The following is a 27,162-nucleotide window of genomic DNA, read 5'->3' as shown; positions in this document are numbered from 1 at the left end:
ATATATCAAGTAGACACTTTCCAGTTTCCTAGATCTCACTGGGACTTAATTTTTCCTTTTTGCATTTCTGTAAAGTTAGAAGTCTTATTATGTCAACAAAGGTCTCTTGATATGTGCCATATTTATTCAAATGTTAACCACAGATGTTTTCAGAGATCTTGCCCTTCAACACCTGGCTGTGCCAAATGTGATCATTTTATGAAGTACAGGGAATCTGGCTTACTGCAAGTCACAGCATATCTTTCTGGCCTTTTGCAGACAAACCTACACTCATTTTACTTGTGCTCAGAGCTGGCTAAAGGCCAGCAAGCTTCGATCGGAAGGCTGTGCATCTTTGTTAGCACAGTGCTGTACTCTCATTAGGATCACCGTATTAGCTTAAGCTCACAACTCTCGGATCAGGGCTGGCTGGCACCCATCCAGCTTAGAGCACAGGCAAAATTGTATGCAAGACCCAGAGGGTAATACTGAAAATTAGAGAAGTTCTCATGTGAAGGTTACACAGATATTTAAAAAAAAAAAACCCAAACCTGCAAAAACCCAAACCAACAAATCCAAGGGTTAAATTTATGTCTGATTTATGTCAAATTGTTATTTGAATGCAATCTTTATTTAAATAATAAGTAAAAGTCAACTATCAAGTTCAATACAGATGTTAGAAACTGCTGAATACATTAACGTTAGAATTAGTTTACAATTATGGTTGAACATGTTAGGTTTTCCCACCGTACTTCAGGGATTTATAGTACTAAGTTTTTGTAATACTGAGAATAACTAGAATGACCTGCATGGAGTCATATCATATAATCAGGATATATTGGCACCTCTTTATTTCAATATTTGTCTAAGATGTCCAAAACAATGATATTACAAAAATAATCCTATTTGCAATCGAGGTCTGCATTTTCCGCTATCTGCCTGGAGAGAGGCCTTTTTGAATAGACCCAGTGAAAGATTAGGACCATAAATTGAAAATTCCTTTGAATGAAGAGCATAAGATTGGGTCTTGATTATGTCAGAAAATATAGATTGTATTAATACTGCTCTCTGTGAATGCTGCAAGCTGAAAAAATTATTCATTGCCATTTGGTGACTCACTCCTATTCTGAAAACAAAGTGGCAAAATCAATGACCTGAATAATGAGTATTTCTGAGATGTGTCCTGAATACTTTGACCCAAGTGTTCTTTCTATGACTTTTTCACTGTGTTCTTTCTACATTGGTTGAAAAGATGCATCCTAATGAAAAATACATCCCAATGCTCACTCAAAATTATGTAGGGAGTGGCCAAAAAGGTTGATGTAATAGACCTCATTGCTATAATACTCACAATAATGGGCACGTTAGAATTTTGCCTTATTGTCTTGTGTGTAGAGCTCAGCAGTTCAGATGAAATTGCTGCTTCCAAGCCTTGTTAGAGTGTTTACAGCAGACTCAGGGCAGGATTGGCAGCATCAAATCACAAACGGGAACTCCACAACTTTTCCAGAACCTATTCCAGTGCTTCACAGTACTTGTGATAAAGTTTCCATAATAACTCTTGTTGGTGTTTTAGGCTTTCATTTACTTCATAGTAAAATGTCTTTTGTATAATTAGTCAAATCAGGCTTTATGCTATAAAGAGGATGCTCAAGAAAAAAAAAAGTATTTCTTCATTTGTATGTAAATATTTTTAAATGGTCTGAATACTGTTGTTTCAACAGGTATTTTATTGGAGGACTGCAGTCTCCGAAGGAAAATATAAATTCAGTGGAGGAAACTCCAAAGTCTGAAGAATGGCTTTAAGATAGTGGGACTCAAAAACCGTAAGTGCCATTGGGCTTATGGCCAGCAATTGGTCACAAACCTCTATTATTTAACAAGCTAGGACAATAAACTGCCCTTTGGGTATAAGAAAAGGTAAAAAATCTTAAAGTTCTTAAAAATTATTCAGACCATGCCCAGGAATAGTGTAGCAGCAGTCTGGTAAAGAGCAATGCCTGTGTGATTTTTATTGAAGAGCAAAATCTGATCTGGAAAGTGAAAGCCTTCCATGAGCTTTCAGGTCTACAAATAGGAATTTTGGGGACAATGTGGGATTTTTCCTCAGCTACTACTAAGAACTAAAATAAGAGAATTCTGCTATCCTGAATTTTGACTGTCTTTAGAGTGGCAAGCATTACCATGCTGTTCAGAGAAAATGAGAACATATCTCAGAAAAATTTCAAGGCTATGCCAGTGAGGCTGTGCAGTAAACACGCATATACTGAAAGAAGACCAGGTGGCCTGAAATAAAAAAAAAACAAACTTATTTCCAGGTATGAAATGCAGAAAAAACTCATGAGCAGGAATGAGGAGTACGTGTTTTTAGAAAAGTAGAATTAGCCATATGGGACAAATAAACAAAAGACTGAACAGACCTAGTAGTTACAATTCAGATCTCCATGAAGCATATGCAAAAGTATTAAAATGAAGTAATAACCAGAGGCTTTGGGGAACTTTTGGAGGAAGAAATACAGAATTCAAAGTGATGTTCTTCTGAGGGACAAAAGTTTTCCTTATGAGGGAGTTTTGGAATCCCTCTTTTAGAGAATGAATCAGAAATGAGACTTCTTTATCTTATATTTGCATTCTGAAAATTACTGCATCAATATTATGAAGTTTTCTAAAGATCTAGTTACTCTGAAAGTTATTTGGTAGATTTATTCACAGTGAGAACCTTAAATACAAGCAGAATATATGCACTGTTAACTTATTTTTTTGAAAAAAAGTATTTAGGGCCTTGAGACAGGCACCACATTAATAGCACACAAATGTAGGTATTTTCCCAAAAGTATGCACCCTGCAGTTCTGAGAACAAGCCTGAGATTAAGGGAATCCAGGGGTTCTGAAAAGAAATATGATTTGAATATGATTATTTCTGTATAGTGAATTTATTCTAATTCCTTCTGTGTAGATTCTGGTTAGATCCTCAGTATATTCATAAAGCAAAGTGAGAATTATGTATCAGTGATGCTTTTGGGTTCAGAGGTTTTTTTCATCTTTTATACATAGAACTTGCTGTCAGTCTTTACTACCACTAGGAGAACTGCTTTCAGGTTGGATAGATTGAATCAAACCTCATGTCTGCTTTGCTGGAGGGCTTAAGGTAGTGTTTGACAGCATATAGGAGAGTTTAAGATAATTCAAGGAGAATTTGAGAATTATGCTTAACACTGAGCTTCAAGTATTTGAATGTCTGATTGAACTGCAGCCAAAGAACTTATTCTTAATTCGTCCACAGAGTCTGGCCCACTCAATGGCCAACATTGAAAGTGTAACAGAGAGCTGGCACTATTAATTTTCTGCTCTGTGCAACCTTTTCACCAAGATCTTTATGCATCTCAGTTACTGTTCATAATCACAGAATTACAAACTAGCTGATATGCTAATGTATGATTGTTATTAGCAGTAGGTAAGTATGAACAAAAGCTGTCAGATGGAATAGTTTTTTATAGGAGAAAGATGGTTTGTCAGAAATGAAACATTCATAGACTCCTAATTTGTTCCTTTGTGGTCTAGTCCCTTGGAAACCCTGTTGCCCTGACAAGCTTTCTGCTCTCTCTTCTGATTTGTGGGTCTCTGGGTTGTTCTTAGTACCTGTGTGGTTTGACAGGCCATTTTTCTATGCCGTTGACCCCCCAGATACAGAGGTAGTCACTCTACATCAAGGATGCCATTCTACAAAACAAATCATTCAGCTGTAGGTAGGTCCTCATCTCCGGAACTTACCTGGCAGTTTACTAGAAAGCAAAGTTCCTAGGCTGTTTAGCATCCCATTCTATTATTTAAGAAAATTATTTTCTGCTCAAATCCATTGAGCAGAATAAACTGTAAAGTGATCTACTTTGTGAATGGGCTGTTCAATTTTCTGACTGTCTTAATTAATAACAAAGTAGCCAAATAGTTGGTAGTAGGCCCAGAATTTTCAGGAAAAAATCTTTTTTTAATAAAATAGACAGCCTACATTTTTATATAGTCTTCTAATCTGAAGTAGAATTTACGACACAAAAACATAATTTTTCTGCCGATGGGGAATCTCAGTTACCACATGGTTGCAATGTCTGGTCTGAAGATTACTGATCAGTAATGAAGAAATGTATACATGAGTAACACTGTGAAAAAAGTAATACACAATTCAACATCAAGTATTGAAAAAAGAGTAACTATACGTTCATATAATCACAGAACGGTTGATGGTGGCAGGGTTCTCTGGAGGTCATCTGGTCCAACCCCCCCTGCTCAAGCAGGGCCAGCCAGAGCAGGTTGCCCAGGACCATGTCCAGGCAGCTTTTGAATATCTCTAAGGATGGAGACTCCACAGCCTCCCTGGGCAACCTGTGCCAGTGCTCCGTCACCCTCACAGTACAAAAGTGTTTCCTGATGTTTAAAGGGAACCTCCTGTGTTTCAGTTTGTGCCCGTTGCCTCTTGTCCTCCTGACAATTGGCACAACTAAAAAGATCCTGGCTCCCTCCTCTCTGCATCTTCCCCTCAGGTATTTACATACATTGATAAGATTCCCCCTGAGCCTTCTCTTCCCAAGGCTAAACAGTCCCAACTCTCTCAGCCTTTCCTCATAGGAGAGATTCTCCAGTCCATCATCTTTGTGCCTTTCTATGGACTCTCTCCAGTATGTCCATGTCTCGCTTGTTGTACTGGGGAGCCCAGAATTGAACCCAGTACTCCAGGTGTGGCCTCACCAGTGCTGAGCAGAGGGGAAGGATCACCTCCCTCGACCTGCTGGCAACACTCCTCCTAACGCAGCCCAATTTGCAGCAAGAGTACATTGCTGTTTCATGTTCAAGTTGGTGTCAGCCCCCAGGTTCTTTTCAGGGAAGCTGCAGATACATTATCTTGTGTTAAGAAATACTTGCTAACAAAAAGGGATGTATTCCTAAATAATTGTATATTCTAATTGCATATTCAGATTCTAAAGTGTTACTGAAAATACTGATGGTCAGTTCGGTTTATTACAAGATACTGAATATCTGCCTTACATTTTATTGTTCACCTCAGTGGATTCTGCAGACAGCTGATTTAGTCACATCAGACTTTGAGTAAAATGAAGATCGAGTGCTCCTTGAGATTATTATCACTTAGATTCATAGACAAATTATATTATGTTCATTTTAAGCACTATGAATATAATACAAAATTTACATTTGAAATTGGGGCTGCATGTGTATTATTTGAAATGGGTCTAAAGTGGCATTTATAAAAATTCTAGAGTAATAAGGTCATCTCCTTTAGCAATCTCATTTTTTAATATCAAAACAATTGCTTCAGAGCCATATATTACTGCTGACCCATATGTTGGCCTCTGAGCCAACAAATATATGGAACTACTTATCTCATTTTATAAGCTAGAGACTTGGAGGGGCAGCAAGGATATTTGCCAGGAATGCAAACTAAATATGGATATATTTGTGCTCTGGTAACTTGAATACCTTATGTTAAGGACTCAAAATTCTACTTTTCTTTTCCTTCCATTTTCACTCTTTAGATCCAAATCCATAATGATGAAATGTACTATGCTGGTTTTCAAAAATCTCCATGAACTTAACTTTTTCTTGCTTCTTTGATGCAGCCTGATCATTCAGAGCTACTCTGTTTTCTTCCTCAGTTTCTAGTCCAACCCTCCATACATCAGAAGCTTGCATGGCTCTTCATGCTGCTCCATCTATTTATTACTTGCCTGTATATGGCACTTCCTCTTCAAACTATTGGCCAAGTCTGTTTCATCCTTGGCTATTAAAAACCTATTTCAGGGATAAGAGTATGGAACAGCTGAATTCCAGCTCAAGTACCAACCTCTCTGGGCTTCACAATTTGAAAGATACGGCTGTTTCATATGCAATCTGTTAAGTGTTATCAGAGCACGTGCAACTGATTAGGATGCATTTATTAAAAAAAAAACAAACCACAATAGAAAACTGAAGGAGGGTTTGGTGCTGTTATAAAGGTAGTTTCCTGCTTCCTTTAATTCGGCAGTTAGAAACATGCCACCAGAGTAGGGAGTATGGATCATTTCTAATGCCTATGTGTTCAGGGCCACTGGTTGTCTCAAAATCCACAGGGATATAGGCCATTGCAGCCATCAGAAAAGGCAGTTCTCAGTCTGTCCCACTGGTATTTCTTCAGTTTGTATGGAGTAATTTGAGATTCATGAGTTGAAAAAACATTGCAGGAATGACCGTGGGCCTCTAGCCTAATGATTAGGATGGCTTGCTAGGAACTAGATGTCAAAGTCACAGTTTTTGCTGTCATGAATATTTCATCATTTTATCCAGTAACTGTAAAACAAAGAATATGTACCTTTGTATAAAGATACTGGAATTTTTATCTTTCTCCATTTCCTCCACGGCTATTAACAACAAACCGCAGTCCTTTTTCTCTCTAGCCAAATTAGTCTATAAATGAGTGACCTACTGATGTGACTGACTGACTAACACTCTGTCAACAGAGAGGAGAGTTTCCTGTATCCACTCTTTCTTGTGTTACAGCATGGAATAAATCTGAGGCACATCAGTCACCTGAATAATTATGTTTAATTATCTCAGTTGCAATGGAGTAAATTCCACAGAATCAATACAATTTATATAAAACAGCCCAGTGAAGAGAAATATTTTTTAGGCAGCTAGAAAATTGTGTGTATTGATAAAGACAAAATAATATTTAGCTCAAGAAACTTATTAATTCCTGTTTACCAAAACTGACTGTGCCAGCTGTTGTGAATCCCTTTCTTAAACTGATCTCTCTCCAGAGATTTTGCATAAGAAATTAGGCTGTGGTTTTCTTGACATCAGCCAATGACCTAAAACATATGACTAAAATGTCACTGCAACATTCTTGTTGTGTTGAAGACCTAGTTTCCAGGTGCTTGTTCAATGTTAAATCAGGAATATGTAGGGACACGAGTGAAACCTTACTTTCCCAAGACCCATGATACTGAAGCATGTTTTTTTTCTCTCAGTGGAAGTCCTTATTATTGCAATGTTTTTAAAATCCAGCCATTTTTCATAAATATTCTGATCATTTCATTAGGGTCTATGGTACAGAACAGAGATACTTACATTTGGCTCAGTATGTAGATCATAACAGAAATGTACATGTCTGTATATATATCTGTGTATATACATACACATACAAATATATAACTATACACAGGAATTATACCTATTTTTGCAACACAAGATTCATTTAATATTTTCAGACATGTAATACTTGCTGCAGGGTGCTGTTTCCCTGAAGAACGTTTTTGGCAACACTTTGACCCCATTTTCTTGTCTTCTTTTGACAGCTTTTCCCATAGGGAAGATAGCCTGTTTGACTTACATTATCCTTGAACCCCTTTTTACTTACTTGACATTAATTTCTGTAACCAAGGCAATATCACAAGTGAAGTTAAAAATCAAATCTCTGAGAATAGCCTCATCTAGATTGATTCTCCTTTCAGACTGCATACTAAGCAGTCACAGAGAGCTTCCAAACTTAGAACAGACAATAGACTTCCTCTCCTTCCAATCCCAAAGGAAGAAAGTGGAACCCTTTTCTTAGGAAGAGTTTTAGCTTCCAGCAGTCCATTATAATCTGTATATATTTCTCATAAGTTTTGTCCTTCCATTTTTCAGGTTCTATTGAATATTTCCCTAATGAAATACTTTGAGCTTCTTTAGGAACAAAAAGGAAGACAAAAGCTTGTCATTAGCTGCACGCTTTTCTAGAATGCACTGAACTGCATGTTCCAGGAAAAAAGCAAAGTTCCTTGACATCCTACTGATGCTAAGGTATACAGTTCACATTACTGCAATAGCTAGACACATCATAATATTTAAGTCTTCTCTTTTCGTACTATCTTCCATGATACAGATAAGTAAGAATTACGATGACTACAAATGGAAAACTGAAAACCAGAGGGAATAATAGTCTTTCTGCAGGAAGCTTATGACTTCAGCAATGAGTACCCCAGGGCTAATGCAATCTCATTTCAGTTTAGTTATTTAAAAGTTCAGTATTGTGTCTAGACTAGTAGTCTAGGAGGCATGTCCAGTGGAGATGGCAAGTCATCATTTCATCCTACAGCAGGTGCTGTATTTCCCTCAAGAGGCCCTTCTCTCTGTTTTCTTTCTTTTGCCCTACTCTGTAGGGCAAGCGTAGCCAATAGATGCTTAGGCAATAGATGCCTTGTTTTTAAATAGTTGAAGATAGGTAAGTGGAATACAACTGATAATCATTTTGTAATCTTCTTTCTTTTTATGGGCGCATTCTCAGGGGAAAACTATGTCATATTTGTCTAAAGTCTCTGTTTTATTAGGATTTGGGTGAATGGGGAGAAGGTAAAACTGAGTCACTGCCACATTTTCATTGTTATTTTGTCACAATAGGGCAAAACAAAGAACAATTACAGAGATTCATGTGACAATAAAACGGAGCCAATTATTTTCATTAGGACTTGGAAATGTGATCTTCCCTATCCTCCTGTAAAAAATTTTTTTACTACTGTTGTTCCATGAACCTTTATCCACTGAAGAGAAAATAAATGCATTTACATCCACTCATTTATATCTAAAGGAAAATAATTATTCAATGTGATAAGTGAAATTTGTAAAAAGAAGACACAAAAAGGGGTGGTTGGGAAGAAAGGGAAAACCAAAAATTTATTAAAGCTCTTAAGCCTCCAATACAATCCTAATCTTTAAAGAATTTAACATTAGCTATGAAGGCTTTCTTAGCTCATATATTTATTGGTTGTACCCACAAAGGGTAAAGAATGAGTTCATCTTTTTAAAGAAACATTAAAAGATGGTGCTACATCATACAGCAATGCAAGAACCACTGGGCTGAAATGTTGCAGAAAACACTGAAACATTTCCAAATGTGTTTTTATCCCTTCTTATGTCCCCTGTACCCTGGTTTGCTTTGCATATAGTGTTTACATTATTCCTATTCTGTCTGATATTAAGAAAGTCCATCTAAAATATGCTTTTGTGGTACTGATATGATTTTGTCTAACAAAATTTGAAATGAAGGATACATGTCTCAATAGGCCAGTTCAAATACCTTCCCAGTGGCTTCACAGATTACCCTTCAGCCTTCTCCAGATACTTCAGTTGATTACTCTGCTACGAGTGGTGTCTGAAATTAGAGCTCTTCATGCATATGCCACTGTCTTTGAATATGACTTTATTTAAAGCCTGTATTCTGTGACGTGTCCTGAAATACTTTAAAAATTACCCATCATGCCTGTCATAGAGGGTGAAAAGCATCAAAGGTTCAGGCAACTATATTTACCTTGGTATTAGGCTGGTTCAGGACCAGTACAGAATGAAACCTTTACTCAACTGCAGTTGGTAAAATACAGCATTCTAGAAAGCGCTTAATTTCCCATAAAGATTAAGTAACACTGGCACATAACTGGCTTTATACTGTAATGCTTGTTTCTGTTATTTAATAAAATACAGCAAGCTGTAGAGCTTCTGATCCATAACTCTGTATTTGTTCTTCACATGAGCTATTCACTGTGCTCTGAGAAGAGGCAATGCAGGTATTTTGCAAATCAGGTAATACAGATGCATCCAGCAAAGGTGCTGTGAATAATAAAGCTTTGAAATAAGAAAACAGTTATGGGTTACTAGCTGAACAAACTTCTAGTTGCTGAGAAAACTCTTTTTCAGTAAAATGCCTGATACCTTTTGTATAAAAATAAAACCAACCCAAATTGTATAGTAATACAGCTGGGGACTGATTTTCCTCCCACACAGATGTACATGAAATAAGCATGCTTTGGTAAGTGTAAAACTGGATGCACCCTATATCTCTTCAAGATAACGTTATATTCTCTAGGATTTAACAGTACTGAAAATGGGAACAGATTAAAGTGTTTTATTTGTGAAGAACTCCCCACCCCGCGCCAAAACAACAACCAAAAACCCCACCACCCCACACAATATTAAGCACATAGTTGTCATAAAACATTTAAGGTGAAAAGCATCATGCGTCAGATACATGTCATTGATTCCTAGTTGCAGCATCGTCATTCATGCACATTTAGATAAATGAGGAAGATACAATGAATCCAAAGCCACAGAGATGGATTGGCCACTTACATTGATTTATTATTAATCTACCAATCTTTTGCTAACTCTAAGTGTACTCTGACAACAGAAGGGGCTAGTAAAAAGCAGCTTCACTGCCACAGGGAATTTCACTGTTTAGAATAAACAGGAAAAGATCTATTGAGTGGCTCATGTCAGTGAATTTGCTGAACTAGCATTTCAATCTTGGCATTGCACAGCAACTTAGCTTGATTCCTTCATTTGACCTTTATTTGCTGAATGACCTTCTCTTCTTTTGTCAATAATCATATTCAGGTTTATTATCTGCTTGATAGTCCTTCACCATAACTTAACTGTCATTTTGTGCTAATTTTCCATAAATTACCTCAGAAAAAACAAACCACTCAATAACAAAGAATGGCTTGTGAGAGTGCACCTTTGACATGATTTGTAGTGGCATAGTCCCCATGTGGCTGTGAGATAAATATTAATTGTGCCAGCACTGTTTCAGGTATCAGTCCCAAAATTATCAGGTGCATTCCAAGTCCCTAGAGGATACATTGGTTTGTGCGCTGAAGCATTACGTTGGACAAAATGTGAAATGTCAGACTTCTGTCTCCACGGTTTGGTGTCCTACATAAAGCCATAGCTACATGACCCTTTTGCCATTTCCAAGATGAGATATTTTAGTGTCCTATAGGGGAAGCAGGTTTCTCAATTTTAATTAGGCTTGACAGCTTTGTGTTTCCAAGTTGTTTGAATTGTTTTTCCAAGATAATTCCTTTTGTTTTGCCTGCTATTTGCTGTAAACATTTATGTGCTTGTTTATGATAATTAATATCTCTCATTTCCTTGCGCCATTAAATGAAGGTACAGTAGAATTAAGGTTGTAAGAAGATTTCAAGAATACTACAAGAAGGAGATACAGTTGTCCTTATTTGTCTAGATTTAGTGTGCTTTCCTATGTCTGCTGTTTAGTTATTTTCTAATGTAATAAGAATTTATTTTCTCAATTTTAAACATGTGACTTACCCAAGACACCTAGTTTAAATGAAATATCTGTCTCAAAGCTCCTCTTCAGTTCTTTTCTCTTCAACGGAGCTTGCAATTACTAGAACACATTTATTTGTTAAAGTGCATTGCAGATTGATAGTAGCTGCATCTCTGATGCTTTTTGTTTTGCCTCCATGGAGAATTTGGACATTGTTAGAGTGAGGAATTCCCCCCACTAGTGCGTGTGTGTGATGCTCTGCAGAGTTTAAGTTCTGTTTGGTAGAACAGAGCTGTTGTCTGGGGTGTTCTGTCTCGCTCTTTGTGGTGTTCTTTTTGCATCACATATAAGAATAGTCTCTCTGGAATTTAGCAACATACTGCTGAGATACATACACATAGATAACTGTTAACAGTGGTTACCATTAACTGACAAGAAGACTCATTTCCATGGTATCCTTCAAGTGAGAATTCTTCAAAAGTTCTTGAACTTTTGAAGCAGTGTAATGATTAAGTTTTGAAGCAAAACAAAACAAAATTCTCCGATGGTGATAACATGATATTGAAGTTTTCTTTACAGTAGGAAATAACAGCATTTACAGGGAAATGTATTTAAGCTTTGATAACATTTGGGCAGAATTGTTCTAGAATTCTTTAAGTTAATGTGGACTACTTCATTCAGATGATGTCCAAGAAAAAGAAAAAGGAAAATCAGCAGGAAAAGATAGTATTTTAAAAACATTTTGTATAACTTTAACTTGAAAGAGTACCTCACAACTGTGCTACTGATCAATCTTTAAGTGTGATCAGAATTTATTTGCTGTGGTAGAAGAAAGCTTCAAAACATGAATTTTCAGCATGTGGATTATAGCATTTCTTCTGAAGAAGAACATTGATCTTTAGTAGTTTTCACTTCAGTAGAAGTTGCATTCTTTGCAAAAAGGATAGTCTTACTTAACAGACACACATCCTGTACTGAGTTTGAGATGCTTAGTAAAACAATCCTTCTAAATACATGTTCCATACATAGCAACTGGAGAAGTTTGGTGCCTTTGGAAGTCTCCAGAGGGAGACCTGTCTGCCTAATGAAGCCTTTGGGACATCTAGTTATTCCTTTAGCACTTCTTATTGCTAGTTAAGAACTTATTTTTGGAAGACACAGCTAACATCAAAACTATGATGAACTGGCTTCCAACCACTATTTATAAAATCCTCTTAAAAATTTTGGTGTTCAAATTAAGATCATGAAGGATTGTTGGAGGTTTTTTTGAGCTTTAGAAGAGCAATTGAAGGATTAGAACATAATGGAAATTATTGAGATGATAGATTTTGTGCTGTACAAAATAACAAAGGTCTGGGTCACACTTGAAAATTCATTAAAAGAGATATTCCAAAAGGCTCTATAATAGTTACTTTATTACATACTCAGTGTGATTTGTCTTATTGCCATGAACCTTGTTCCAAATAAGCAAGTTTTTAATGAAATACCTGTTTTAAAAGGAGTATTGCAAAGACATGTCTCTTAGTTTTCAAGTATAGAAAAGCCCAAAGGCTGACCTGCTATTTTTTCCTTTAACAAGGCAGGCCTGGTCAATGATCAAAAATAATCTTTTATTAGACATGTTTTAGCCTAAAGATTACAGGAACATATTTTTGTCTGAAGCACAAATAACACACCTTTTACTCAGTTGTTTTCCACACTTAACATTTTCTGTAAATTTAACAAGTGTATATGCAATCAGTTTTTTTCAAATGTATACCAAATTACAGATCTAAAAATAAATTTTCATTGAAAAATTCAAAGACATTTTATTTCCTTTTAAAATAAATGTTGATCAATTAAGGAGTATTGAAAATGTCTAGGAAAAATGGATTCTGTCCTAGAATTACTACAGATATTGTCTCTGATAATTAGGTGTCAAATATTTTTGACAAGTTTTCTGAAGCTAACTTGGCAATATTTACTCTCAAAAAACTTTGTAAGACTAGACAAAAACAACAAACACACCTGTTCAAGCTAAGCATTTTTTATGATTGCAATGATTCTTTGATTTGTTCAGCTTTGTTAATTAAAATTTGCATCACTAAACACTCTTACTCATTTGTTGCTACACATGTTTACTTTATACTAGTATTCAGGTAATTGTTAATTTCTCAATTAACAGTTACCCAGAATTTTGAAATGTCCAGCAGTGACGAAGATGCTAGCAATAGCAGGTGTAAAACAGCAATTATCAGCAATCATAAAGCAAGCAAGCAAGCTGAGAAGGAGTTATTAACAATCATATCCCAAGTTTGAAATAAAACAAAATGTAGTGGGCACACTGTGCTATCTTACCATTCTTAAGCACAGTGAGACTATATAAATACAGGTGCTTGCTTGTAACTTGTAAGTGCCAGCAGCCTAAGCTGTGAAGTAATTTAGAATTTAATTAACATGAGAAGCTGAACAAAACAAATCCCTTAGCAATGCCAGTACATGAATGCCTACTTTTCCAGACTAGAACATACAAACAAGGAAATCCAGTTTGTGAAGGAGGAGCGTAAATATATATAAATGGATTTTATTATTAAAAACTGTTATTGATGTTAATTTTTTTTGCCAGTAACTGGAGGAGGTGACTATCTTGACCTGTGACTACATTTTTGTCTGCAGAAATTCTCAGTATTATGAGGACATGTGGAAACATAATTTTCTAGAAATATCTGTAGAGACTTCCCAAGTTCTCTAACAGTCTGTTCTATGATGAAAGGAAACTTCAAGTCTGTAGTGGCTCTGAGTTAATTTGTTTTTATTCAAAGCAATCATTTTCACTAAAAAGACAATAAGACACCGTGGTGTTTGATGATGTGCAGTTCCCCTGCAAACCTGTCATTGGTGGCATGTCAGCCAATAATGATAAGTAGCAGCAAATTTAAAGAGTAACAGGTCTGAAACAAAACACTACTAGCGCTGGGAGTTAAGCTCTGGAGAAGTTTGGATCTAGATCAAAACTTTATGGCTCAGACCCATTTTTAACATTGATTTCTTACTCTATTTTAGCTATTCTATGTTGATGTTACTCTACAAAGCTAGTGTGAAGGAATGGAAAATCATGATCAGTTGTTGACAATAAATATGATGTATCAGTATTTGTTGTCATCACAATATAATACAGATTATTTGTGTTGGAGGGATATAGAGGTACAGATCTGCCTTAAGCACCATGTCCAAAATGGCTGCTTCTTACAAGAATTAATATGTTCATTACTTCTAATAGCTTTTCCAACTCCATTTTGGAAAACATGCATGTTTTTCCAAGAAATCAGGGATAGCCAATAAAGCACGATCTTCTCTTTTAACAGAGATATTAATACAATCAAATGTAAAACCCACCAACGGTATTTATAGATACAATAGAGAGTAATAGGAAATTTATATGAATATTCATATATTGAGCTCAGAAAATGGGCACCTTGTTATTCATCACTTTAAAACATGTTTATAGAATACAAATACATTGGTGCTTGGTTTTTTTCCTAGTGTTGATGAAAATGAATAGTACTTGGGGACCAAGTCTGCCTATTAAAGTGATGTGATACATTACCATGCTTGTACAGAAATGAGCACAGATGGCGGGTGTATTACTTCTCTAGCAAGAAATTCGTCATTTTTTTTTTTCCTCAGGATTCAAATTCGAGCAACACTTGCTCAAGTCAGGCTACCTCTGTGGGGATCCTTAAAATGTTTTTTCCATTACTTGTACATTAGGAGTAAAAGAAACAGAAAGTGATTAATGCTGTATTAAAACTTTATAATGAATGAAGTCTCTCAAACCAAGAGTCTGAGATTTTTATATTTTTCCCTCAACTAAAGGGAAACATATTTTGCATGTAAATGTAAGTCTGTGGGGATGAAATTTTGTGTACCATGCTCATATTCCCAATAGCCCATTCAGCTCTGACAGATCATTTAGTTCACATTAGAATGTTTGAAGATGTTAGATTTATAGACATTTGTTAATTAAACACAATGATATGTGGAAAATAAAACAACATACAAGTAAGTTTATAATTTTTGTATGCAAAAGATATCAATTCAGGCAGCAAAAGAGCAGATTAAACAAAAAGAGGTTGACTTCCATAATCTTACTTTTCTGATAAGGATCGATAAAGCAATACTTCATAAGGTTCTATCAATGCCTTGTACACCTGAAGAAAGAAAAAGTGTTTTCAACCTGCCTTGTGATTTCTCAGAGCCTGTAATTACAAAAGACTCAAAGTTAAATGATAGTTTTTAATGTCAATTGATCAAAGTCAGATCACCTTGCACTGAAAACAAATTTAATATGGGTTAGAATTTCTAATAACAGGAAAAAAATGCAAACATATGCATTTATTTACCTTAGTATGTTGAGTGTATTCACATTTGGGGGCTCTATACTGAGACCACCATCATTTAGCAATGCAACATCATATGAAAAATGTTGTTCATCATTTTTGCTGTGAACACAAAGACAATATTGTGAAATTTCGACACCAGGTGCCCACCAAGCCACTCTATCGCTCCCCCTCCTCAACTGGACAGGGGAGAAAAATAGGATAAAAGGCTCATGTGTCAGGATAAGAACAGGGAGATCACTCAGCAGTTACCATCTCGGGCAAAACAGACTTGACTTGGGGAAATTAATTTAATTTATTAACAATCAATCAGAGTAGGATAATGAGAAATAAAACCAAGTCTTAAAAAACCTTCTGCCCACCCCTCCCTTCTTCCCAGGCTCAACTTCACTCCTGGCTTCCCTACCTCCTCCCCCCGAGTGGCACAGAGGGATGGGGAATGGGGGTTGTGGTCAGTTCATTATGCATGGTCTCTGCCACTCCTTCCTCCTCACACTCTTCCCCTGCTCCAGCGTGGGGTACCTTGCACAGGAGACAGTCCTCCACGAACTTCTCCAACGTGAGTCCTTCCCATGGGCTGCAGTCCTTCAGGCACAGACTGCTCCAGCGTGGGTCCCCCACGGGGTCACAAGTCCTGCCAGAAAACCTGCTCCAGCGCGGGCTTCCCACGGGGTCACAGCCTCCTTCGGGCATCCCCCTGCTCCGGCGTAGGGTCCTCCCTGGGCTGCAGGTGGAGATCTGCTCCCCCGTGGACCTCCCTGGACTGCAGGGGGACAGCCTGCCTCACCATGGTCTTCCCCACAGGCTGCAGGGGAATCTCTGCTCCGGCGCCTGGAGCATCTCCTCCTCCTCCTTCTGCACTGACCTGGGGGTCTGCAGGGCTGTTTTTCTCACATGTTCTCACTCCTCTCTCTGGCTGCAGTTTCTGTGCTGCAGCAACTTTATTCCCCCTTTGTTTTCCCAGAGGCACTACCACCATCACTGATGGGCTCAACTTTGGCTATCAGCAGGTCCATCTTGAAGCCAGCTGGCGTTGGCTCTGTCAGACATGGGGGAAGCTTCTAGCAGCTTCTCACAGAAGGTACCCCTGTAGCCCCTCCACTACCAAAACCTTGTCACACAAATCCAATACGTTTGGGGAAAACCATTCTTCCAAATGGGATTGCACTCTTTTTGTTCCATCCAAATGAATCTTAATTTTTGTCATTTAACTCTTTATTTTCTATAGGTGATGCTTTACAAGGTATCTTCCTGGGTGAAAATTGGCATCCAGAATGTGGAGGATTAATTTCAAGATGGGATTCTCCCTGAATATAAAATTAAAAACTCTTGAGGGAGTAAAGCTTTACAAAGCTTGACTAAACCAGCACTTCAAAAGCATAACGATTTCTGGAGAGAGAAGGAGAAGTAGCAACTCCTTTAAGAGTCAAACGGGGGAAAGTGGTAAACATTCAGTAGACCTAAGGATAAACCAGAAGCCTCTGAAATGAGTAGTGATTATACCAGTCCTGGACCCAAAGTTTTTTCTGTGGATGTAATCTTGTGTGTTATTTGGGGTCTGCTGGGGCCAGTAACAGACAAAAATGTCAGGAGGATGGGCTGAAATGTGTCATTTGTCACAGAACAGGATTTGAACTGCTTTGGGGACAGCAGTGCATTTGTGAAGGTTTTAGGTAGAGAAGCGCTCTGTTCTGCTTGGGAACGTTGTTGTGGAGGGTGAGGAGGCCCATAGGCAGGGGGAATCAGAAATTCACTTCTTCTGTCAGCCCTGGAAAGGATCATGCTGGCTGTGGGTGAGAGAAAGGTCAGGAATGAGAAAGAAGGTAGAAAGAAAGGTGCTAAACAGCTCAGAGCAAGTAAGGACAAGTAACATGGAGGTTGTTACTACCAATTCCTAATGATCTAATAGTCATTCAGTGCTAATAGACTTAAAGTTGTGGTGTTATCAAGCACTAGTGGGCTGCTTGTCATTGCTTCAATGCACATGTCGCCTCTGCTTCAGCTTCTTATCCTTCCCCACTCTCAACTGGAAAAAGCAAACCCCACCTCTGAGCAGTCAGCAAGGATGCAGTTTGGGTAACTAATGCGAGTAGGTTCTTCGACATGTAAGTGACTGAGTGGATTTCCTTCCTGAAGGGAAGGAAAAGTAGCCTGGTAGTGACAGTAAAAGAAGAAAATGCTTACCAAACTTTTTTTCTTTACAAAGCTGCGAGGGCAGGCAGAAGAACGGACAGGGGTATTCCCAGACTAGAGCATGCCCACTCACACTGTACATCTGCTTTCTGTGCAGCAATGTTTTTCTCACCAAAGTGAGCAAAAGAGGTGAAGGTTGAGTGATATTTGCTACAGGCAGTATTACTGGGTAAGAATATCTGGACTTTGTATAAGAATTGCCTTAATCATGAGAACTGAGAGAACATTCAAAGGGATTATGGACGTGCTTCTGGGATAACTTGAAGCTTCAAACCCAAAATGGCAAAGAGCTGTTGGGCCACACAGGGTTGACGATTTTGAAAATATGTAAATCAGAAAAAAGGGTATATTTTTTACGTGAGAAAGGAGAATCATTCATTGCCTAGAAAGAAATTTTAATATTAGATAATAGACCTCCTCTACATGGAGAGGATATGTATTTTGCCTTTCAGAGAATATGAAAAGAACATGGATGCCACATCCCTGGCAGTGTTCAAGGCCAGGTTGGATGGGGCTTTGAGCAACCTGGTCTGGTCGAAGGTGTCCCTGCCCATGGTGGGCAGGCTGGACTAGATGATCTTTAAAGGTCCCTTCCAACCCAAACCATTCTGTGATTCTGTAACAGAATGACTAGAAGTGCGAGCGAGACAACCAAATTAATTGCTAACACTTTTTACTGGTAAGTAAATCCAATTATTCCTTATGAACCACAGCTGAAGAGGAATTTAGAGGATGACAGCTCTAAAGACGTTGAGGAACACAACTGAAACTCCTAGTATCTGGTCCACTGACAAGACAGTATTACTTTCCCAGCTACTTTCCCTCACGTGAAAGAAGAGATTTAGTACTGCGGTAAATACCAGCTGTGCAAGGGTGTGGATTTCATTGTGGAAATAGCTGAAAAAGAAATGATGGTCAGCTTTGAACGAGTCATTGCCAGATGATTCCCAGATGAGCTAAATTAATAAAATTGTAGCCTACCCAAGTCTCAACTTGTGTATGGTTTATTTCTTCCTGCATAATTAGACAACTGAGTATCATTGATTGAATTAAAAAAAGAGAAAGTATAATCTTTTTCACATAGTTATGTAGTTCACTGGCAAATGTGTAATAGTTGGGCTTGCAGCATTTGGAAAAAGGTGTTAATTGAAGAAATCTGAGTGACAGAAAGTGAGAACATAGGTTTTGCATGCTGTGAAACAGAAAATGAGAGCAGTGTGTAGAAAGGATAGCAATAACCTTTAAGATTTTTTTTTTTATAGTGTTACAGTATGAAGAGAAATTGCTGTGTTGCATTAAACCAGTGTGTTAAGTTAAACCAGTTGTCCATCTGGTGAGTGCAGTATTGTTCAGCTGGAAAGGGAAAGGAAGGAATGAATTCCATATTGAATTATCTATTTTGATTTAGACAAATGACTGTGAAAGAAGGATTTTTGAGGAAAACCTTGGAGAATGTTTCTAGGTTTGGGGTTTTTTTTTTCCTTAGAAGCTACCAGAAGATTTGTCAGCCCTACTGAAATTGCTGTGTTAAACGTTCCCTCGAGTCTAGCAGGCAGGCTGCAGATTTTGTACACACCCCTGTAAAAAGCTTTACTCCATCACTACAAGCTGGCAAATTGCCCTATCACTACAAAACAGCACAAAAAGCTGTCTGCTATAAACCAAAATACCACTTTGAAGAATATGAGCCATTCATATATTCAATGTATTCAACAGTGCTATGAAGATTTTTTTTTAAACTCATTTCAACTACCATGTTCCAGTGAACTACATTAAGTACATTAAGCTTTGCTGTCCTGATTGTGCAGCATTAACATCCATTCCAAGTAATAGTATGGCTAGTGAATCAGCAAAGGGTTCCATAATGGCTTTTAGTAATGAGCTTATTATTTTTAGTATTTACCTTTATCTGATACAGTGTGTCCTGAATATTGGATACAGCTGACTATATTTTCTCAAATGAAGAATGAATAAAGCTGAAATCTTTAACTTGTGACTAATCCTAGGTTATCATTGCTGTGATATCTTGATGCATAATTGAATTTAAATTTGATATTATATCTGCTTCCAGTGTACTTGATTGCTTGCAGGAGAAATAGAGAGTACACTTGGCCTAAATAGCACATGCAGAACTGTATGTAGCAGGTCTAGAATTTTAGTACTTACTGTGTGAAGCCGAATGCTTTAAAGGACTTAAGTGATGAAAGACTGCTGGATCCTTAAAAGTCTGGGAAAATTTTGCTGAGCCTTAGAATTAGTTCGCTTTTGAAGCATTTTGCAGAACATGTAGTCCAAAAAGTGTCTTCTTGTAATGCCTGAAGGAGTTACTAATTTTTGTCACACACATAGAAGGCAAATTGCACTCTCTGGGACCTATGGAAAACTTAGAGTCATTTTATATGACAGGGTTAATTTATACCTATAAGCACGGCCAATGTAATTCTAGGAATGGCATCTGTGTCTGGGTATGCTTTCTTAGGAATATCTTCAGTCTCACTTGAGGTGATATTTAAGCAAAGATAAAAACAAAAATATTGTTGTTATGTGGCAACCTTGTTTTAATGAACAGTGTTCATTGTTTAGCATACATGGAAGGTTTTCTGCAGAGCTAAGAGGACCTGCAATGTTTTTCATAAAACAGATCATGCAAAATTTGAATATGCTCTGTTGTCTATGCTCATATGCAGATCTAATAGGCAGGAATTAGGCATTTCTTTACTCCATTCCTGATAGGGTTCTTTCCTTTCTTTTTCTTACAGCATAACAGCTGGCAAAATATTTTTGAGACAGAGATATATAGAGCTATCCTCTTGTAGGGTATGCAGATGAAACCTAACATATGGAGGGTATTTGCACAATGTACAGTATCTGTGATGAGAAGGTAGATATTCAGTTTTTCTTGCACAATTTGAGTATTACATATAACATGGGAAGTTGAATGAAGAATTACATCTTAATAAGCCACAGAATTCTGCTAGGTGTTTAATTTTAGTCACTGTATTTTGAATTTTGATATATTAGAAACAATGTTCTACTTACTACAGAAGTTCTTTCTTGAACGACCATATATCTGGTTTCCATTGATTCTTTTTTACATATCTATCTATTAAGTAAATTTCTACCTACTCTACTTATATCAGTTACATAATGCTAAATAATTTATGCACAACTTGGCTGTTGTCCTGCAATATTCTGTCTGCATGTGCATCCACAAAAACACTAGGAAACTTCAGGTATAGTTCTGAACATAGTGTGTGTGGAATCTGGAGTTTGTTTTAAAAACCTGAAATGTCATACATTTAGGCAGTCACCATGTAGTTTGTATTTAGCAAAACCAAAATGGAGGACAGTCTTTGCACACATAAAAAACCCCAGACATAGGGCTGAATGTTTCTTGTTTGAAACTGTAGATAACTCTTTTTCTTTTTAAAGTTTGTAGTAAAATTAAAGCTGTAATAAATAATACAACTTTGTGGAATGTAGTAATTACATTATGCTGTATTTCTTTTCTGTGAAAAATATGTGCACAAAATTAATGCATCTCATTAAAGTGGATGTTGGTGCCATGAGAGTTAATACGAACTAGAAGATGACTCTCTGAGAGCAGAATAACTTACTAAAGTATGTGTGTGTGTTTGTGTATTAAACTAGCTATACTCATCATGCGTTTGGCAGTGGAATCAATGCTCAGTCTGCAAATCCAGAAATAAAAGTGAAGGGAGCAGATCCTGTAATAAGTCAAATTATTGACAAGCTGAAACATGTTATTCAGGTAAGCTGCTTTTACCTATAGATACAGTGTAGTACTAAAGACTAGTAGTGAAAGTATTAATTTACTGTACATTAAAGGTTAGTTGTTAATTCAGGTTACTGCTCAGTGCACGTCAAGAGCAAAACACTACTTGCTCTCTGTCTCACTTCAATTATTAAAAATGATTTAGTTAAAAGGTTTGCATATGGTAGATAAGTGTAGGAGGTCTGACTCTGGCAGCTAGGCCATCTGTACCTGCGAGTACCACAACTCGGCATTGCAGTACATGTACAGAAACACAAACAGTATAATTTAGGGATATAAACTGGGTGCATATGTTTAAACCACAATAAAACATAATTTCCCTCTTCCCTCTACTAAATCTACGTTCTTTCTTAACTAGTCTTGCTGCAGGGTTTTTTGTTTAGATGCCAGATAGAAAAACTAGGAAGTTTGAACAAGAATAGCATGCTTGCTAAAGGAGTTGGTGTTCATTACCTGATGTACATATCTGTCAGTCACTAAATTTAAGGCTATGCACAGATAGCCAGAACTACAGGACAAAAACCTGATTCTATTGAAACCAACCGTTATTTTGCTGACAACTCTCTATTTCAGTTTAAACATTTATGTTTCCACTGATCTGAAGACTCAGTGGTAAGAAATGTTCTATTGGCATTTCTTCTCAGTGACCCATCTAACCCAGTATCCTGTCGTCTGTAAAAGGAGAGGCTACTTAGGGAGGGCATGCAAGCTTGGCACCTTTATGATCTCCACTCCACTTCTCTACCTCATTCCCCAGACATGAGAATTAGAGATATTAGACAGCTCTTCCTTGCCTAGTACATTTAGTTCCATCTAAGGACTTGCTTTAATTTTGTTTCTCCATCTTCTTGGCAGCTTTTAAATACAGTTTCCCAAATGGTTTCTGGAATTGAAATATTACTGATAGCTTAATGATAAACTCTCTTGGTTCTTATTTCTCTATTTGTGAAAAATAACTCTTCTCTGATAACAAAAGAGAGTGGTGAAATAGAAAAAAAAAACCCCAAAATTTCTTTTCTGTAAGTAGGGTTGTTTTCTGGGAGAAGTGGCATCCAGATTTAAACTCAAAGGCAATCATTATTCCTTCCTCCTTAAAAGAAGTATCTTTCATAGCCTTCCAGTTTCAGCATGCTTTTGTCTTTCTTTATTAAAATGGTGGTTACAATGGTGAGAAAATGAATACAATTTTCCCTCCGAAGAGATGCTATGACTTAATTAAGAACTACAAATTAATGTGCAAAGAAAAACATTGCAAATTTTACTGGATTAGTCTCAAGGTCTTTCATCTATCAGGAATGCCCTCCTTCTTTGATATTAAATCTGCACTGTATAGTTTATTGTGTTGTTTTCCTCTAGAGACTAGGAGTTGTGTCATTTCCTCCTCAAGTGAGGATCTAAAAGAGTGGAATAGAACAATTCCATTATAAGGTATTTCATTTTGAGAGCTTATTTGCCCTTGTCCCAAAAGACTAGAGTGGGTCTTGGGGAGAAGGACATATAATTTACATACTGCAAGTCTTACTAGCCTCCAAATATGTTATCTTTCTATGGGATAGTTTCCTTTCCTGCAGCTCTGAGTATGGAAATAGGGTCAGGGGATAAAGAGAGCATCAAATTCCTTAGAGACCCGACATATAACTGCTTTTCCTCAGATAAAAGGGCTGAAGAAACTGCAGAAAAAGCTTTTTTCTTTACCATTTACTGCTTGGGAAAGGAGGATGGGGAGCGTAAATTAGAGATACACATACAAAAGATCACCTTTTCATCCTTTGTGATATCAAAAGGATGAATCACGTATTAAGCTTATGACAGACAGATTAAATAAGGGGAGCTTAATGGATTGTGGTGTTGCCTCAGAGATAGACGGAGTCATACTGAAGTCTAGCACTCTATTCAAGCAGTGTTACTGCACTGCAAAAGTTTAAATAGCCAATTTAGTAGAAAAGAAATTGTATTTGTCCTGTTTTACAGATTTCAGGAATGATTAGTTCTGAAAAAGTTTATATACTTTAATGTAGCTTTAAGGTGACACAGATTGGCAGGGTGATATATAACTTGCTATTTATCGAGGAAACTATATATATTTTTATATAAATTCCATGTTGCTGTAACCTTGCTTGCTAAACAAGTACATTTTTGTTATTTAATTGTGTTTTGTATGTAGCCATTTGCTCTCTGTATTAGGAGAAAGGAAATGAGTGGTAATTCAGGTTTATATGACTTTTCACATCAGCTTTTAAACATTTCAAGATGCAGGATATCGAAGTAACATTTCTCTCTGTCTCCTGATGTCATGATATGATATGATATGGTCCTTCCTTCTCAACACACAGAGCTCTGACTGTGATCAGTGGTAAGTATAGCCTGATTTTCTTTTGCTTGTACAGCCTGTCATGGTTCCACAGCCTTCAGGACTGAACAGTTTGTAAATTACCACTTTGTAAATATCAGTATGTGGCAAAGAATCAGAAGCTTTGTTTCTGGTACTTTTCACAGTAAAAATGGTGACATGCACTGACATGTAATTTAATCACTGATAACCTGTGGCATTTGTTTGCAGCAGGGGTGGAATTCAGTTCTTTAATTGGACACCTGCATTTAGATGTTTAAGCTTCCCTTATATGTAGACCTAGTCCATGGATCTTAGAGAGCTGTTCATATGGCCATATGTAAATGTGTGCTTCAGGATAAGAACAGTAGTTCTTTAGTCTTGCACAATATAAAAGGAGTTTGGATACATTGCCCACGTGTTGGCATCTACACTGTAGACACCTGCAGTTAGGTGTCTGGTCTGAAGGATTTAATCCTTGTGTCATGTTTCTGAGCCCTTTTCAAGAGGTTGTCAGTTTGAACACATGAACTAGAACTGTATCATTTTCTAAAGAGAAATATTTAGCATATACAAATATTTATATATACATACATTTGGGGAGCTCTTCATAAAAATCTCATTTTATGATTATATATTATTTTCTAGTAGTTTAAAAAAAAAGATGATTAAACTACAGAAGGACTAATTTGAAGAGGATAACCAGTTTTGCATTTAGAATACATCACTTAAATCAGATTGAAAAATATACCCTGATTGCATTTTGTCCTTCCAGACCAGAAAAAGTAATTCTCTCTAGTAAATCCATGGTAGAAAAACTGTGTTAGAAAGCTTCAGTGTTTTCTGAAACCTTCTTTCCTCTTTGTCATCAAAGCAGATGACCCCTTTTCTCATTGATTACACTAACTTTCCCTTCTTACTTTGAAGAATCCCAGCACAAGGGCAAGAAGGAAGTGAATATTCCAAGATGTGAAGGGAGAGCCCATTTAAGGGAGGGTCCAGTGAGCTCTCAGAAAATCAGACTGTACATATTTATTGTACAAATGACAAATACTATCAAATAGCAAAAGAAGAACAGATATCTTAAAGATCCCTTCCTGCTCATCTTTAACGTGTACGTAAGAAAGGGATCAAAGACCATTCTGCCCTGCATGCAGAAAAGAACAGATGTCTCCTAGTATCTCCTCTTTTCTTGCAAGGTAGATACACAAGTGCATAAAAATCCCAAGGAAAGAATTGGCTGTAAAATATGTAAACATACAATGTTTAAATATACTCTGTTTTATAGTACTATTCTATTCAAAACTTTAAACCACTGACATCAAACTTGTTGCAAAAGTGACAGTATCTCTTCCTGGCAGGCTGTGGTTTCTGGACACTTCTCCTTTGTGAGCGGCTCATAGTAATCCTCCTCCTCTTTCTGTAAATAGTGGATTTACCAAAAATCAATAGAACTTTTTGATTCCTTTGGACCCTGACTGCTATAATCTGTGCTCTGGACTCCACAGGTTTGTATTCACAGCAACAAAGTGCAATTAGAGGAACTAACATGAACTCTGCTGAACGAGTCAGTGCTAAAAACGGCTTGACAAAGTCACCTTCTTTTATAAAATCCTTACTGGTACAGACTGGTGTTTTGGAGAGCTTTAAATGATGGGCTCTTCTTCATTCATTTATCTTCACAGTAGGCAAATAATGGGTTCAGTGCATAGTCTCTTATGTACTGCAGTCTGCAACTATCACTCTAATAGACAATCATGATAAGCAAAGTCAGTTGCATATGGCAGCAATAATAATTGTAATTATTTTTCTTTCTTCCCCTATAATTTAAAAACATGATTAATTTATCTTTCCTGCAAGTGCAAATACTGAGATTATGAAGTAAGTGTGATAGTTTGGTGCTGTGATTACAGGCAATTGGACCTTGTTCATTTCAATGTATTTCTTCTTTCAGAGACAATCTCAAAAAGATACTGCTTTTGAAAATAATAGACATTACTTGGAGCTCGTATTTACAGGTGAAATAAAGACTTCCTAATTTTAGGAAATCCTGCCATAGTAGAAAATACCCAATGTCTGTCTGTCTGAGTTACGCAGACCAAATCTCCCTCTGGAGATCTCCAGAGGCACCTGCCACTCTATTGACTATACTGGAAATCTATTAGGGTAAAAGATTTCCTATTTTGAGGTGCAGCAAAAGATGTGCCTCAACTTATTTGGAAGGGATCCCATCTTATACTGCTATACCACTGGACTGCTAGCTGATATACATGGAATGATATTTACTTTCTCTGCAAAGGGCTGATAACTGTCACTAATGGAAGTGAGGTCTACATCCTTTAAGTGAACAGAGGCTGCTACTACTTCATAAGACATTAAATGTAGGTGACAATCTAATTTTTCCTTTACTACTGGTCATTATTATGGTGTGGTAAGCACTGTGTTTCACTGTGCCTTCATTTACCCATTTACCTAGCTCAAAAAGGTTACAAAAACAGTGAGGTGAGATTTTGTTTTGACACTTGATTTGTCATACTAACAACTCAACTTTACAGCTGTGTTTTTTAAAGCTTTTATCAATGTACCACAACACAGGCAAAGTAATAAATGTTTTCATAAGAGCTCTACAAGTACATACTGGGAATGGTGATGGAATACATTACCTAAGTCCTCATCTGCACATACAAAGAACCATGTTTCTAAATTATTCATATGCAAGATGTGGCACTTGCAGTTGTGTTTCCCTTTGATCACTCATATCAAGTTTGTGCCCTTTTTAGTGTTATGGTAATCTAATAGGTAAAATCCCTCTGCCTCTTAAGAGTAGTTCAAACTGCTGTATAAATTTAACAAATTATACATTCTGATGACTCTGTTGATGACTGAAATGCAGTTATTTTTCATAGAATGAGTGAATTTGCAAGAGTACATCCTATATGTTGGGCCTTACTTTGATACACTCTTCAGTAACACACTGGTGGAGACTCACTTTCAAAATGTTTTTCTTTTCTTTCTCTTCTTAAATGTTTTTTTTTTTTTTTTTTTGTTGATACATTGTATCCTGCACTTTGCACCGTTCAATAACAGGTCTCCCACAGAGGTAATTGGGAAGTAAAATTTCAGTGCACTTTGTGCAACAGCCATTCAGCATTCACTGGTGTTAGAATTGGTTTTAGCTGTGTTTGGTCCTAAACTGCCTATTTATTATTTTTGTTGCAATGGGAAAGACTGCCTCACAATTTTTGTTTTGTTTTTCATATTACAAATGCATATCTAAATGTTAATTTGGCTTTAGATTTCATTTTTACTGCCTTTTTCACTTTTTAGTTTCTTTCCAAGTTAGAACAATCCTGCAGGTACAGAATAGCTCAGTATCTTGATTATGTTAATTTTTTCCCCA

General features: G+C 36.9%; 1 protein-coding gene across 1 annotated transcript in view; it reads left to right on the top strand.

Moving 5' to 3' along the window:
* Positions 1 to 27,162, top strand: part of GPC5 (glypican 5) — a 754,872-nt gene that overhangs the window by 256,780 nt on the left and 470,930 nt on the right. The window contains 1 exon segment of the mRNA XM_075045978.1: positions 21,289 to 21,409. Within this exon segment, the coding sequence (XP_074902079.1) occupies positions 21,289 to 21,409 (121 nt within the window).

This window comes from Buteo buteo, chromosome 14 (assembly GCF_964188355.1).
Source record: "Buteo buteo chromosome 14, bButBut1.hap1.1, whole genome shotgun sequence".
Lineage (NCBI taxonomy): Eukaryota > Metazoa > Chordata > Aves > Accipitriformes > Accipitridae > Buteo > Buteo buteo.
Note: the sequence above shows the minus strand (reverse complement) of the source record. Positions and strands in the feature narration are given on the sequence as shown.